The sequence below is a fragment of the Galeopterus variegatus genome, unplaced genomic scaffold, assembly GCF_000696425.1.
Source record: "Galeopterus variegatus unplaced genomic scaffold, G_variegatus-3.0.2 Scaffold1523, whole genome shotgun sequence".
In the NCBI taxonomy this organism is placed as follows: domain Eukaryota; kingdom Metazoa; phylum Chordata; class Mammalia; order Dermoptera; family Cynocephalidae; genus Galeopterus; species Galeopterus variegatus.
In genome coordinates, this window is record NW_007727634.1 from 369,614 (window position 1) to 381,614 (window position 12,001).

At 35.8% G+C, this 12,001-nt stretch overlaps 1 protein-coding gene across 1 annotated transcript in view; it reads left to right on the plus strand.

Moving 5' to 3' along the window:
• The window catches only part of LOC103594291 (glutamate carboxypeptidase 2-like), a 26,536-nt gene extending 14,803 nt beyond the window's left edge, over nucleotides 1–11,733 (plus strand). The window contains exons 5-7 of the mRNA XM_008577502.1: nucleotides 8,072–8,197; nucleotides 9,008–9,193; nucleotides 11,641–11,733. Coding sequence (XP_008575724.1) covers nucleotides 8,072–8,197; nucleotides 9,008–9,193; nucleotides 11,641–11,733 — 405 coding nt within the window. The remainder of the gene's footprint in view (nucleotides 1–8,071; nucleotides 8,198–9,007; nucleotides 9,194–11,640) is intronic.
• Nucleotides 11,734–12,001: the final 268 nt, after the last annotated feature.

A 12,001-nucleotide genomic window follows, 5' to 3' on the forward strand; every position in this document is an offset into this window, starting at 1 on the left:
GTATATTTTAAAATGTATCAGTAGTTTGTTTCATTTTATTGCTGAGTAATTGCCATTGTATGAATATCCTACGTATTTTATTATAGTTGTGTAACATTGATTAATTTTGAAAGGGCTTGAATAAAGATATTTTCATTTCAAAGTGAAGAGCATGAATGTCCATTCTAGAAAATTTTGGTTTACTTAATAAACTGTGCATGAGTATCATCTGAAATTTTATAATCAATCCCCTGATTCTCACACAATACTTTGCATTTGGTGAGTGCCTTAGTCTACTTGTGCTTCTATAACAAAATGCCACAGACTGGGTAATTTATGAAGAACAGAAATCTATTTTCTCACAGTTCTATAGGCTGGGATGTCCAAGAACAAGACACTGGCAGTTTCCAGTGTCAGGTGACGGCTGCTCTCTGCTTCCAAGATGGCATCTTGTTGCTGTATCTTCAGGAGGGGAAAGATACAGTGTTTTCACACAGAAGAAGTTAGAAAGGCATGCAGATCAAATACTAAAAGTGAAGCCTCTTTCTTAAAGGCTTTAATCCCATTCATGGAGGAGCCCTCATGGCCTAATCATTTTTTAAAAGCCACGTCTCTTAATGCCATCACATTTTCCATTAAGTTTCAAAACTTAAATTTTGGAAGAGACATTCATGCCATAGCAGTGAGAATGTTAAATCTGAGGAGGTTNTTTTTTTTTTTGTCTTTTTTCCGTGTCCGGCAACGGATCGCAACCCTCAGTGTTGCCCCCGGCCCCCGCACCGGACCGGGGACCGGCAACGGGATTGCAAACCTCGGTGTTGCTCCCGCCTCGCTCAGCCAGCGAGCGGGAACCGGTCTGTATGCAGGATCCGAACCCTCGGGCGGGAGCGCCGCTGCGCTTCCCAAGCGGCGCACTATCCAGTGCGCCACCGGGCCGGCCCAAGCCTCTTTCTTAAAGGCTTTAATCCCATTCATGGAGGAGCCCTCATGGCCTAATCATTTTTTAAAAGCCACATCTCTTAATCCCATCACATTTGCCATTAAGTTTCAACACTTAAATTTTGGAAGAGACATTCATGCCATAGCAGTGAGAATGTTAAATCTGAGGAGGTTAAATATAATTTATTAGTATCTTTTAAAAAGATCTTTCTTCTAATATAAGACTTAACATTAAGTAAATTCAATTTTGGATATGTTGAGTTTGAGTTGCCTAGGATATATTCACAATAAGTTGCTAGCTGATAGTTGAATATATTGGACTATAACTTAATAGAGAAGAAAGGGCTTAACTATTATTGAAAAAATCCTAAGTAAAATGTTTGTATTTAGAATTGAATTGATATTTTAAAATCTATCTTCACCAATCAGTTAGAATTTTTTGTAAAAACATAAGGATGATTTGATATCAGGTAATGCCATATTTTTATTAGGTAAGGTAAAAAATATATATTATTTCTATGATTTTCAAATGTATTTGATTTATTAACTTTTAATTTTTGCAAGTCTCACGAAGTTAGAATTGAAGAATATTTTCTATTGATTGTATGAAATTTATTTCAAATGAACAGTAAACATATTTAATGGTATACTAAAAAAATTCTCATTAAAAATTGGCACATAGCAAAAATGCTTGCAATCAAAGTACTTATTACATAATTGACATGAAATAGAAATAGGGGACAAAAAAGTTGAAAATGAAGTGTCAATATATTTTAAATCGTAGGTGTATTGAAGTCATTTAGGCTTATTTTTCAGCTAAGGCACACTAGCATTATGGGTCCACATGAGGTCATTTATTTTATTTTTTCATCTCTTATTCTTATTCTCAATTCCATCTCTCTTCCTCATTCCCCACCTACTCTATTGTATTTATGTCCTTATATACGTATGTGTTCTTGAAAACGCATGGCTTAGTTTTGCACTTGATGTATTTTAAATTTACATAAATAGGATTATACTTTAGGTCTCCCTTCATTTCTTAATATATTCAGTCAACAGTCTTTTCAAAATCTATCCATGTTGCTTTATGTTTGGGTAGTTCATTTGTTTTCACTGTGGCATATTATTTCATCTTACATGCACACCACAAATAATTTACCCATTTTCGTAGTGGAAACATGTAGTTTGCCTCTAAATCCCCATTACCGCAAACAGTGTCAGAGTCTCCCTATGGGCTTGTGAGGATTCCTGGGTGAACAGTAAGCCAAGCATGGGATTGCTGGGTTATGGCGAATATTTAATTTCACAGGATCCCACCTGTAGCAGTTTATACTCTGACAGTGTATGATGTGCCTCTTTCCTCATATTTTTACCAACATTTGAAATTATTTTTACCCATCGAACCATTTTCTTGTTCTTTTAATTCACATTACTCTGATTATAAATAAGGTTATTCAGGGCCGGCCCGGTGGCGCACTGCTACAGTGCGCCGCTTGAGAGTGCGGCAGCGCTCCCGCCAAGGGTTCGGATCCCACATACAGACTGGCCCGCTCACTGGCTGAGCGAGGTGCAGGAGCGACGCCAGGGGTTGCAGTCCCGTTGCCGGTCCCAGTCCGGTGCGGGCGCGACACTGAGGGTTGCGATCCGTTTCCGGTCACGAAAAAAGACAAAAAGGAAAAAATAAATAAATAAATAAATAAATAAATAAGGTTATTCATCTCTATACATAATTATTTATTAGCTATTCTGGTTTATAACTTTATGAAATGATTAATTATAGCCTTTCATTTTTCCTGTTGAATTTCTAACCTTTGTTTAATTAATTTGTAGAGGTTTCTTAAATATTTTAATTATTCATCTCATATTGGTTTTAGATATTGCAAATATATTTTCCTAATTTTTAACCTCTTTGTTCACTTTACCTATGTTGCCCTTTATTGAACAGAAATCTTTAATTTTGATATTGTCAGATTGTTCTTATGTTTCTATACTATGTGTCTTCTTTATTAATTCTCTCCTTCATTATTTACCGTGATATGTCTGTATAAGCAGAATATGCAAAAATGGTATTAATATTATCATATTTGAGCTAAGCGTATTTAAACAAATGATATATGATAGCAGAAAATATAATAAAGTAATTTAATTTAAAATAGCTAGAAAATATAAAATGCACTTTGACTAGTATGCACTAGTCAAAGAATACTGTGAAAGGTATTGAGCAAGAAAAAGATTATGTATAAAAAAAAAGTTATGTTTCCGGAAAGGAGGCTAGAACATTGAGTGTTATGAGAAGAAAATTACACTCATATTAATTTACAGGTTTATTGCATAACCAGTTAAAATCCCCCAAATAATTTTTGGACTTTGACACAATTAGTTTGTTCATAAGAAAGAGTCGTAGAGATGATTGTCTCTTATTTCTTTCCAGTAGACTTAAACTCTTTCAGATCAATGGCAGGCCGGAAGGAGCATGTGATAGTGTTGGGTTTGCTGTTTGTGTTCAAATATTAGATGAGTCTGCTGGCTGGCGTGCTTCGCTGGATCATCTGTAACCAGCCAGTGAAGTGTTAATTCTCTTTAAAAATATGTATGTCTGTATGTGTGGTTAAGATATTTCACTACCAGTAATCCTTGAATCTACATCTGAATCCTCTGGAATTTGAAATACTGGACTCTAGTTTAGGCCATTTGAAATCAGCAATTTTACAATGTGTATATGATATACTCTAATCTAGTGGTTCTCAAACTTTAGTATGTATCACAAGATCAGAGGGTTTGTAAAACACAGATTCTGGTTCCCACCTCTGAGTTTCAGTTCATCTGGGCGGGAGTTTATGTTTCTAAAAAGGTCCTAGGTGATGTTGTTTCTGAGGGTTCAAGGACCACGTGTTGAGGACCACTGGTCTTGCCTCCCAATTCTATCTCTATTAACAAGGGTAGGAAGAGTGAAGCTTGCAGGAAATGGAAAATTCCAGGCTGTTAGTACAACATTGTATTTATTCACAGTCATAGAACAATGGTACAGTGTAACTTATACAAGACAGGAATTATCTGAGAACAAAGCTTTTTTCTAACTCGGTGACAACTTGGATTTGAGAAGTGCTGAGAGGGCATATCTATCGCACTGGTTTTCATTTTCAAAGTCTACTATCATTTTTAAACTAATGTCTTCTCCAGTCCCTTCTCCATTATAATTTGTTTTGTGAGGAATGCTGATTTACCAAAAGAAAGAAACCATTTAGAATCATTAAAAAATAATAGTCTCCCCTAAGTTGGTGACATTTTTTAAGGATAAATTTCAAATAGGACACTTACACTAAATTTTTTTTTCTGAAATCAAATTGCTTAATGACTGTAGCTACAGTTAAAATAGAATGAATGTGCTCCAGAGAGAGTTAACAATTATAAATCAGACATAGTGATATCATTAATAATGTATTAATAATGTACTGGTCTTAGGAAGAAATACAAGAGCTAAAAGTAATCCTTTTAATAAAGTGAAGATTCAGATGCATCCCTCTCAATTAGACTTTCCCCATTCTATTTTTTTTTTTTTAATTTCACCTATTCAAGCACTAGTTCACAGTTTGCCTACTCTGTTTAAGCCTTTTTTGATATTTTTATGGCACTTATCAACTTTTAATATACTACATAATTTGCTTGGTTGTTAAATTTAATGTTTATTATCTTATCTTTCTCCCATCCATATCAGTGTAACTCGTATAGCATCTTACAAGGCAGGAATTTTTTGTATGGCCAAAAACACTGCCTGGCACTAATGGCAGATCTTCAACCAATTTGCTAAATGAGTCATAGAATCAATTTGTAAACAACTCTATTTTAGTATCTGATGTGAATTTGTTGTGTACATGCAATGAGAAATGTAGTCAAAAAAAAAAAGAAAACAATAACCAAAATAAAATTACAGAATATTGGAAATCATCTAGGACAGGAGTTTCAGACTGGGGTGCATACAGACTTTCCAAGGGCAGGCATGGGATCACTTTAAGAAAATCAGTTTCCAGATCATCAATTACCCAGTGTACTCTTTCATGGATTTAAGAACTAGCCTGTGATGAGGTCCAGCTGGTACTCTGTCCCCTCCTTTTTATTTAGAATCATTTTTCTCTTACTTTACAAATGAAAGACATTTCCCACCCATCCTAAAACAATGTAAAGTATTCCTCTGAGCAGCAAAATTCTCTGGGGCTCTAAAAAAAGAGACAATTAGAAATATTGCTTTCAATATTAACATCATCAATAATTCTAATAGTTGGCCAACAAATCCTTTGGCAAATCACTTAAAGTTAGAGGTGAGCCCAATTAAGTATCCAGCTGACATCATTGAAAATCACTTGGAGGATAGATCAGTGTGTGATTTTTGAGTTGTAACTTGAAGTTTAAATAATTCCTATCCAAGGTTTCTCAGAACTTATGTGTAAAACAAAGAATGTGAATACAATTGATGCTGATCATTGTCTCATTGTAGCAATAATTCATTCGCTCACAGATGCATAAGATAATGCTTTATTTTCCCATTCATTGTATTAAAAGATATATTTCTAGTTAAATTTTTTGCTTATGCATTATTTATAAAAATTTGAGGGCCGGCCCAATGGCGCACTGCTACAGTGCGCCGCTTGGGAGCGCGGTGGCGCTCCCGCTGAGGGTTCGGATCCCACATACAGACCGGTTCCCGCTCACTGGCTGAGCGAGGCGCGGGTGCAGCACCGAGGTTTGCGATCCCGTTGCCGGTCCCGGTCCAGTACGGGCGCGACACTGAGGGTTGCGATCCGTTGCCGGACACGAAAAAAGGAAAAAAAAATAATAATAATAATTTGAAATGATGCTGTTAGACTTAATTTGGTACTACTAGTAATTATAATGATAACTTACTCCTGAAGAATTCTCTTAACACACACCATCTGTTATATATGAACATCTAACAGACACATGAGAAAATGCTCAATATTGCTAAGTGACAGGGAAATGCAAATAAAAATCACTTTGAGATATCATCTCACCCCTGTTGGACAGGCTATTATCAAAAAGACAGAATAACAAGTGCTGGTGAGGATGCAGAGAAAGAGGAACCGTCCTACACTGTCCGTGGGATTATGAATTTGTGCAGCCATTTTGGAAAATGGTATGGAGGTTCCTCAAGCAACTACAGATAGAACTGCCACATGATCCAGCAACTCTACTGCTGGGTATACCCAAAGGAATGGAAATCATAATGCCAAAAGGATTCCTACACTCTCTTGTTTATTGCAGCTCTATTTGTAATAGCCAAGAGTTGGAACCAACCTAAATGTCCATTATTCGATGACTGGATAAGGAAAATGTGGTATATTTATACAATAGAATACTTCTCTGCCATAAAAAAAGAATGAAATACTGCCATTTGCAGCAACATGGATGAACGTCGAGAAAATTATGTTAAGTGAAATAAGCCAGGCACGGAAAGAGAAATATCACATGTCCTCACTTACAAGTGGGGGCTAAAACAAAACAAAACAAAATAAAGAAATAATAAAAAAAGTAAGATTCAACAATCGTAATAATATGTTGAACTTTCAAAAGAAGATAAGAGAACTGAGGTTACCAGAAGTGGGAAAGGGGGAGTTGGAGGAGGGTAAGGGACGAATTGGTAAAAGGACACAAAAAATGATGACATTGTATGATGTTGAATATACTAATTATCCTGATTTGAGATCACATTGCACACAGGTATTATTCATTGCTGTACCCCACAGGTATGTACAATCATGTTTCAATAAATAAGACAATTTCTGATTTACATACATATACTTACTCAAGGAAATTAGGCAAGGATTAGTAAAAGAGTTTCAAGTATACCCAGCTTCTAGAAAATGCAAACTGAGATGGAATTTAGTGTGCTGGATGATAATTAAGTAATGTTTTCTTGGGATCAACCTCTGTGACAGGGAGGGGAAGGAAGCTGGATTAGTGATTAGCTAGCTCTAGAGCTTTGGCTGACCCTATGGGGAGCTCTGGAATAGTTCTTCAGTGTTGTCCTTCATTGGAATGAGATGTGCAGGTCTTTATACTCTCACATCAGTCATTGAATATGTGACACCCTAAGAAGGTGTATGACATTGAGCAAGAGGATGTCTGTAGCTGAGACAGTAACTGAGGGGCTGATAGCTGAAGGCTGTCTGCAGAAAGCCTTCCCCGCAGCTGGGGCAAGAAGTCCTTCACTGAGGGGGAATGTGGGTGGTGCATCCCAGTATCCTGCAACAATATATTTTACTTTAGAGTAAAATGCTATGGGGGAAAAAGGACGAAGTACAGTTCAAAGAGAAAAATAAATGATAAAATTCTGATTGTAGAGGAGTGTGTTCATGTATTTTTTAAATAGATGATACCGAATCATAAATATAGTATTTAAATTCCTTTGGATACATATAGAAAGTTGTGTAAAATTGCTTCTGAAAATGTTAATATTTATAGTATGCTACAAATTTCATTCTCTGTAGCTACTTAAAGGTATGATAAAAACTTTGGATGTCAACCTGAAATATATGTGGGGGTACATTGCTTTGCAAACTTAATTTAGATACTAAGTAAGCAAAGAATGTTGGAAGATCACTGATTTAATCTAACAAGACATTTTACAAGTGAGAGTATCGACAGAGATATTATAAGACTTGAACATAATCATACTAGTGATTAAAACCAGACCTGCACAGAAGTCTTATTACCTGTTCATTTTTCCTTATGTGGTGGCTGTGAAGACCCATTAAGCTACTATTTGTGAATGTACTCTGAAGAGAATAAAACTCTCATCAAGAGCTTCTTAACTTAGGGTGCCTGGACCCCTTTCAAATTGCATGCAGCAATCTGTATATTTATGTGCATTTTTCTGGGAGAGTGCTTTTAAAGCTTCATAGCCACTAAATAAAAGACAAGTACAAACAAAACTCATTATTCAGTTCATATGTCTGAAACCCACGTAATTGCTTTCTCAGTTTAAATTCACTTATCCCTGAAACTTACTTGAGGCTCATGCTTTTCTGACCCTCTTGCATGCTCTTGCCTCTTCCCTCTTTCAAAGATGTCAAATAGTCCTCACACAGAGCAACCTCCTTGTATTATAAATTATACTAAATTATTCCTATTTCAACAGGGTGACCTAGTGTATGTTAACTATGCACGGACTGAAGACTTTTTTAAAATGGAGCGGGACATGAAAATCAATTGCTCTGGGAAAATTGTGATTGCCAGATATGGAAAAATTTTCAGAGGAAATAAGGTAAAAATCATCTCTTTTTCTCCCCCCCCGCCCCCCTCCCCCGCAGTACAGGGAGTTACAATGTATCTTACATGTGAAGAAGCATCTCCTTAAAAGTTTTGAGGACCGTGATCCTCTTGTATTCATTAACATGACAACTAATAGGAAGAACACATTAACTAGCCTATAGGCAATGGTTTTAAACTGGGTCATTGGCATTTGGCCAGTGTAAAAGGTCAGGATGAACAGAGATGATTTTTCTGTACTTCCAAGTTATGCCTGTGGCCTCCAGAGAAGCATGCACTGGGTTTGTCGTTAACTTTTGTTGTCTTTGTTTTAAATATTATCTCCCAAAATATTTTCTAAATCAAATGTTAATATGAAATAGTTATTTTAGATAATGAGAGCAACAAATTTACACATAGCAGGTTTAAAAATTACTATCACTTGATTTCTTAATATACATATTTTTTCTCTTTTGCGGGAAATTGAATTTCAAAAATATTCCCTTTCAACCATAGAACAAATAGGAATCTGGCCTGTGGAGTCTACTTGCTGGTGCTTCTAGACTAGTTGAAGGAAACAGCGAATACTTGCTACCACTAGTATGGAAATTTCTCAAATCTGCTGATCTGAGGGCTGACTCGGTTTTTGAGCTTATAGTAGGAAGAAGAAAAAGCCAATTCTCAGTGAGATGTCCTTCATTGTAAGCCTAACGGTAAAGGGTTGAAGATAAAGTTCAACTACTCATTGAAGTGTAATTTTGAAAACTGATGTTGCCAACTCTGGAACAACCAACATAAAGTACGAATGAAAGACACTGTTTTCCAGGTTAAAAATGCTCAGTTGGCAGGGGCCACAGGAATCATTCTGTACTCAGACCCTGCTGACTACTTTGCTCCTGGGGTGGAGCCCTATCCAGATGGCTGGAATCTTCCTGGAGGTGGAGTCCAGCGTGGAAATATCCTAAATCTTAATGGTGCAGGGGACCCTCTCACACCAGGTTATCCAGAAATGGTGAGTGATCAGCCTCAAATATCACAGGAAACTTAGTAACGTTTTAGTGTGGTTTTATTAAAGAATTGTCTTTGAAACATGCTGTATGTCTTTTCCTTATTCTCTTTGCATCTAAGAATTAAAGAATCTCAAGCTCTGAAAATTATTGGTTCAAGTCCCCTATTCCTTATTTGGAATGCTTGGGCCTGATGAATTTTAGAATTCAGACTTTCTCAGATATTTAAAAAGTAATATGCTGCATATAACATATATCATGTAACACTAACATGAGGGCTGGGACAGAATGCAGAAAACAAGCATATAAATATTTTTGTGGCAATATATGAATGTACTGTGTGATGTATACTTAGTATATATGAACATACTTAGTGTATATGAACATACAAAGTGAGGGTAAAAAGGAATATAAATGCACTCAAGTATGCTCAAGTCAGATTTTGCTGTCAAAGGAGTTCAGGTCAGATTAAGTTTTGTTGTCAAGTAAATTCCCCACAAATTTATGGTTTTCACAGGTTTGGGGATTTCTCAGTTATGAATAAGGGATAGGAGAACAGAATTCTATAAATCTGTTAAATAGCATATTTAGAATACAGAGCTCAGAAAATGCATATTGTTTCGTTGCTCTGTAAAGATAACAGTGATAATTATCAAGTTGTGTTTCCTAAATGATAGCACTTTACATGCATTAACAGCCATATAAACTAAGTGCTATTATTATCCCTAATTGACAGGGGTTGGGGGGAGTGACACTAGAATCTGCAATCCACCCAAGATCAGCACATCACTAAGCGAGGAGGATTTGAGATTGAAATTTAGGCAGTCTGGCTCCCGCATTTACATAGTTGTCTTACCTGAAATGCTCCCTTGTAAAACATTAACAAAGGGAGCTAATTTATTTTGAATGTACTCAGCTATCTGATGACGTGTACAAATATTTGGGTTCAGTTTGTGTAGTTTAAAAGTACCTAAATGGAGTAACTTGGATAAAATAGTTTGCCAAAGTATCTGTGGCATTTACATATTTATTCCTCTTCTGATTTTTCCATCAAATTATAGAGTCATCTAAAGCTTATGTATTTGTTGTCTTTGTAAATCTTAGTTCATAGTACATTGTCATAGATTGTTTTCTTTCATTTGACAGTAATATATTACCTTATAATAAAACCACGTGAATCTACCTGAGTTTTACTTATCTACTTCTTTATTCCCAAGTCTTAAAAAATGTGACTTCTCCCATAATTCTATAGTTATACAAAGCTACAACTGTGAAAATAAAATGAGATTAATTGGAATGTTTCTGTTGATCTTCAAATTTAAATGATGGTATTTTAGGGGGGAAAAATTATGTTTATCCCTTTGGGGCTAACATCAAATTATCTTTGGTACACTATTTGGTTTTTTCTTTCTTTAAATTTTACTTTTTATTATGGGATAGTTCTAACATATGCAAAAGTAGAGACAGTTATCTGCATTTTGTCAATCTTGTTTCATTTATTCATTTCCTCCTTTTTTGTTATTATACAGACCTGTTCCCGCTCACTGGCTGAGCGAGGTGCGGGCGTAGCACCGAGGGTTGCGATCCCGTTGCTGGTCCGGTCCGGTATGGGCGCGACACTGAGGGTTGCGATCCGTTGCCGGACATGAAAAAAGACAAAAAGGAAAAAAAAAAAAAAAGAAATGATAGAATGTGTGTTCTTATTTAGAGTTTACATGCAATAAAATGCAAAAGATTTTAAGAGTTCAGTCCAATAAATTGAAAATTTTATACGTTTATGTTACTCGGAAGATATAAGGACATTTCCATCATTCCAGAAAGTACTCTTGTGCACCTTTGAGGTCAATTTTTACTGCAGCCCCCAGAAGCAACTGCTTTTTGATATCCAGCAACATACATTATTAGTTAACCTGGTTTTGAACTTCATGTAAATGGAATCAGACAGTGTATGTTCTTTTGCGCCGTGTTTATTTCACTGTGTAGTGATTTGAGATTTTCTGTGTTATTATGTGTATTAATAGTTTGTTTCTTTTTATCATATTATGGACTGTTTATTTATTCTTCCGTTGTCAGAAGTCTGGACTATGATTAATATTTGGACTATGATTATACATGTGGCTGCTACAAACAATTTTGTACAGGTCTTTTTGTGGACCTATGTTTTTATCTTTTTTGAGTAAATACCTAGAAGTGGAATTGCTGTGCCACATTTCTGTTTAGCATTACTTTCCAAAAAAGGTATTCTAAGTGATTATACAATTTTAGACTTTCACTAGCAATATATGATAGTTTCAGTAGCTCCACATTCTTGCTAACATTTGGAATTGTCAATTGTTTTTATTTTAACAATTCCAGTAGATGCAAAATGAGAACGTCTTTAATGTGCTTTACAAAGAACCGTATGAAAGGGACTGAATTTTATTGGAAATATATTGAACATTTTTTTTTTCAGAATATGCTTATAGGCATGGAATTACAGAGGCTGTCGGTCTTCCAAGTATTCCTGTTCATCCAATTGGATACTACGATGCACAGAAACTCCTAGAGTAAGTTTGTAAGAAACAAATGGATGACCACTTGGGTAATTCTCATTATGGGTAGTTTTCAAATGCTATGCTTTTATTTCCATTATTTGATACTGAGATTTTCTGAGATGGGTGGAGTGTGCAACTTTATCACTATTTTAGGGAATAGTGGTTCTATTCTGGAATTTACTTTACCTGTGGGTATCCAGTGTATGACAGCCATAAAAATGAGCCTTTCAGATCTCCCACTGCAGGAAGCATAATTGACCCATTGCTCCAGCCACTGGG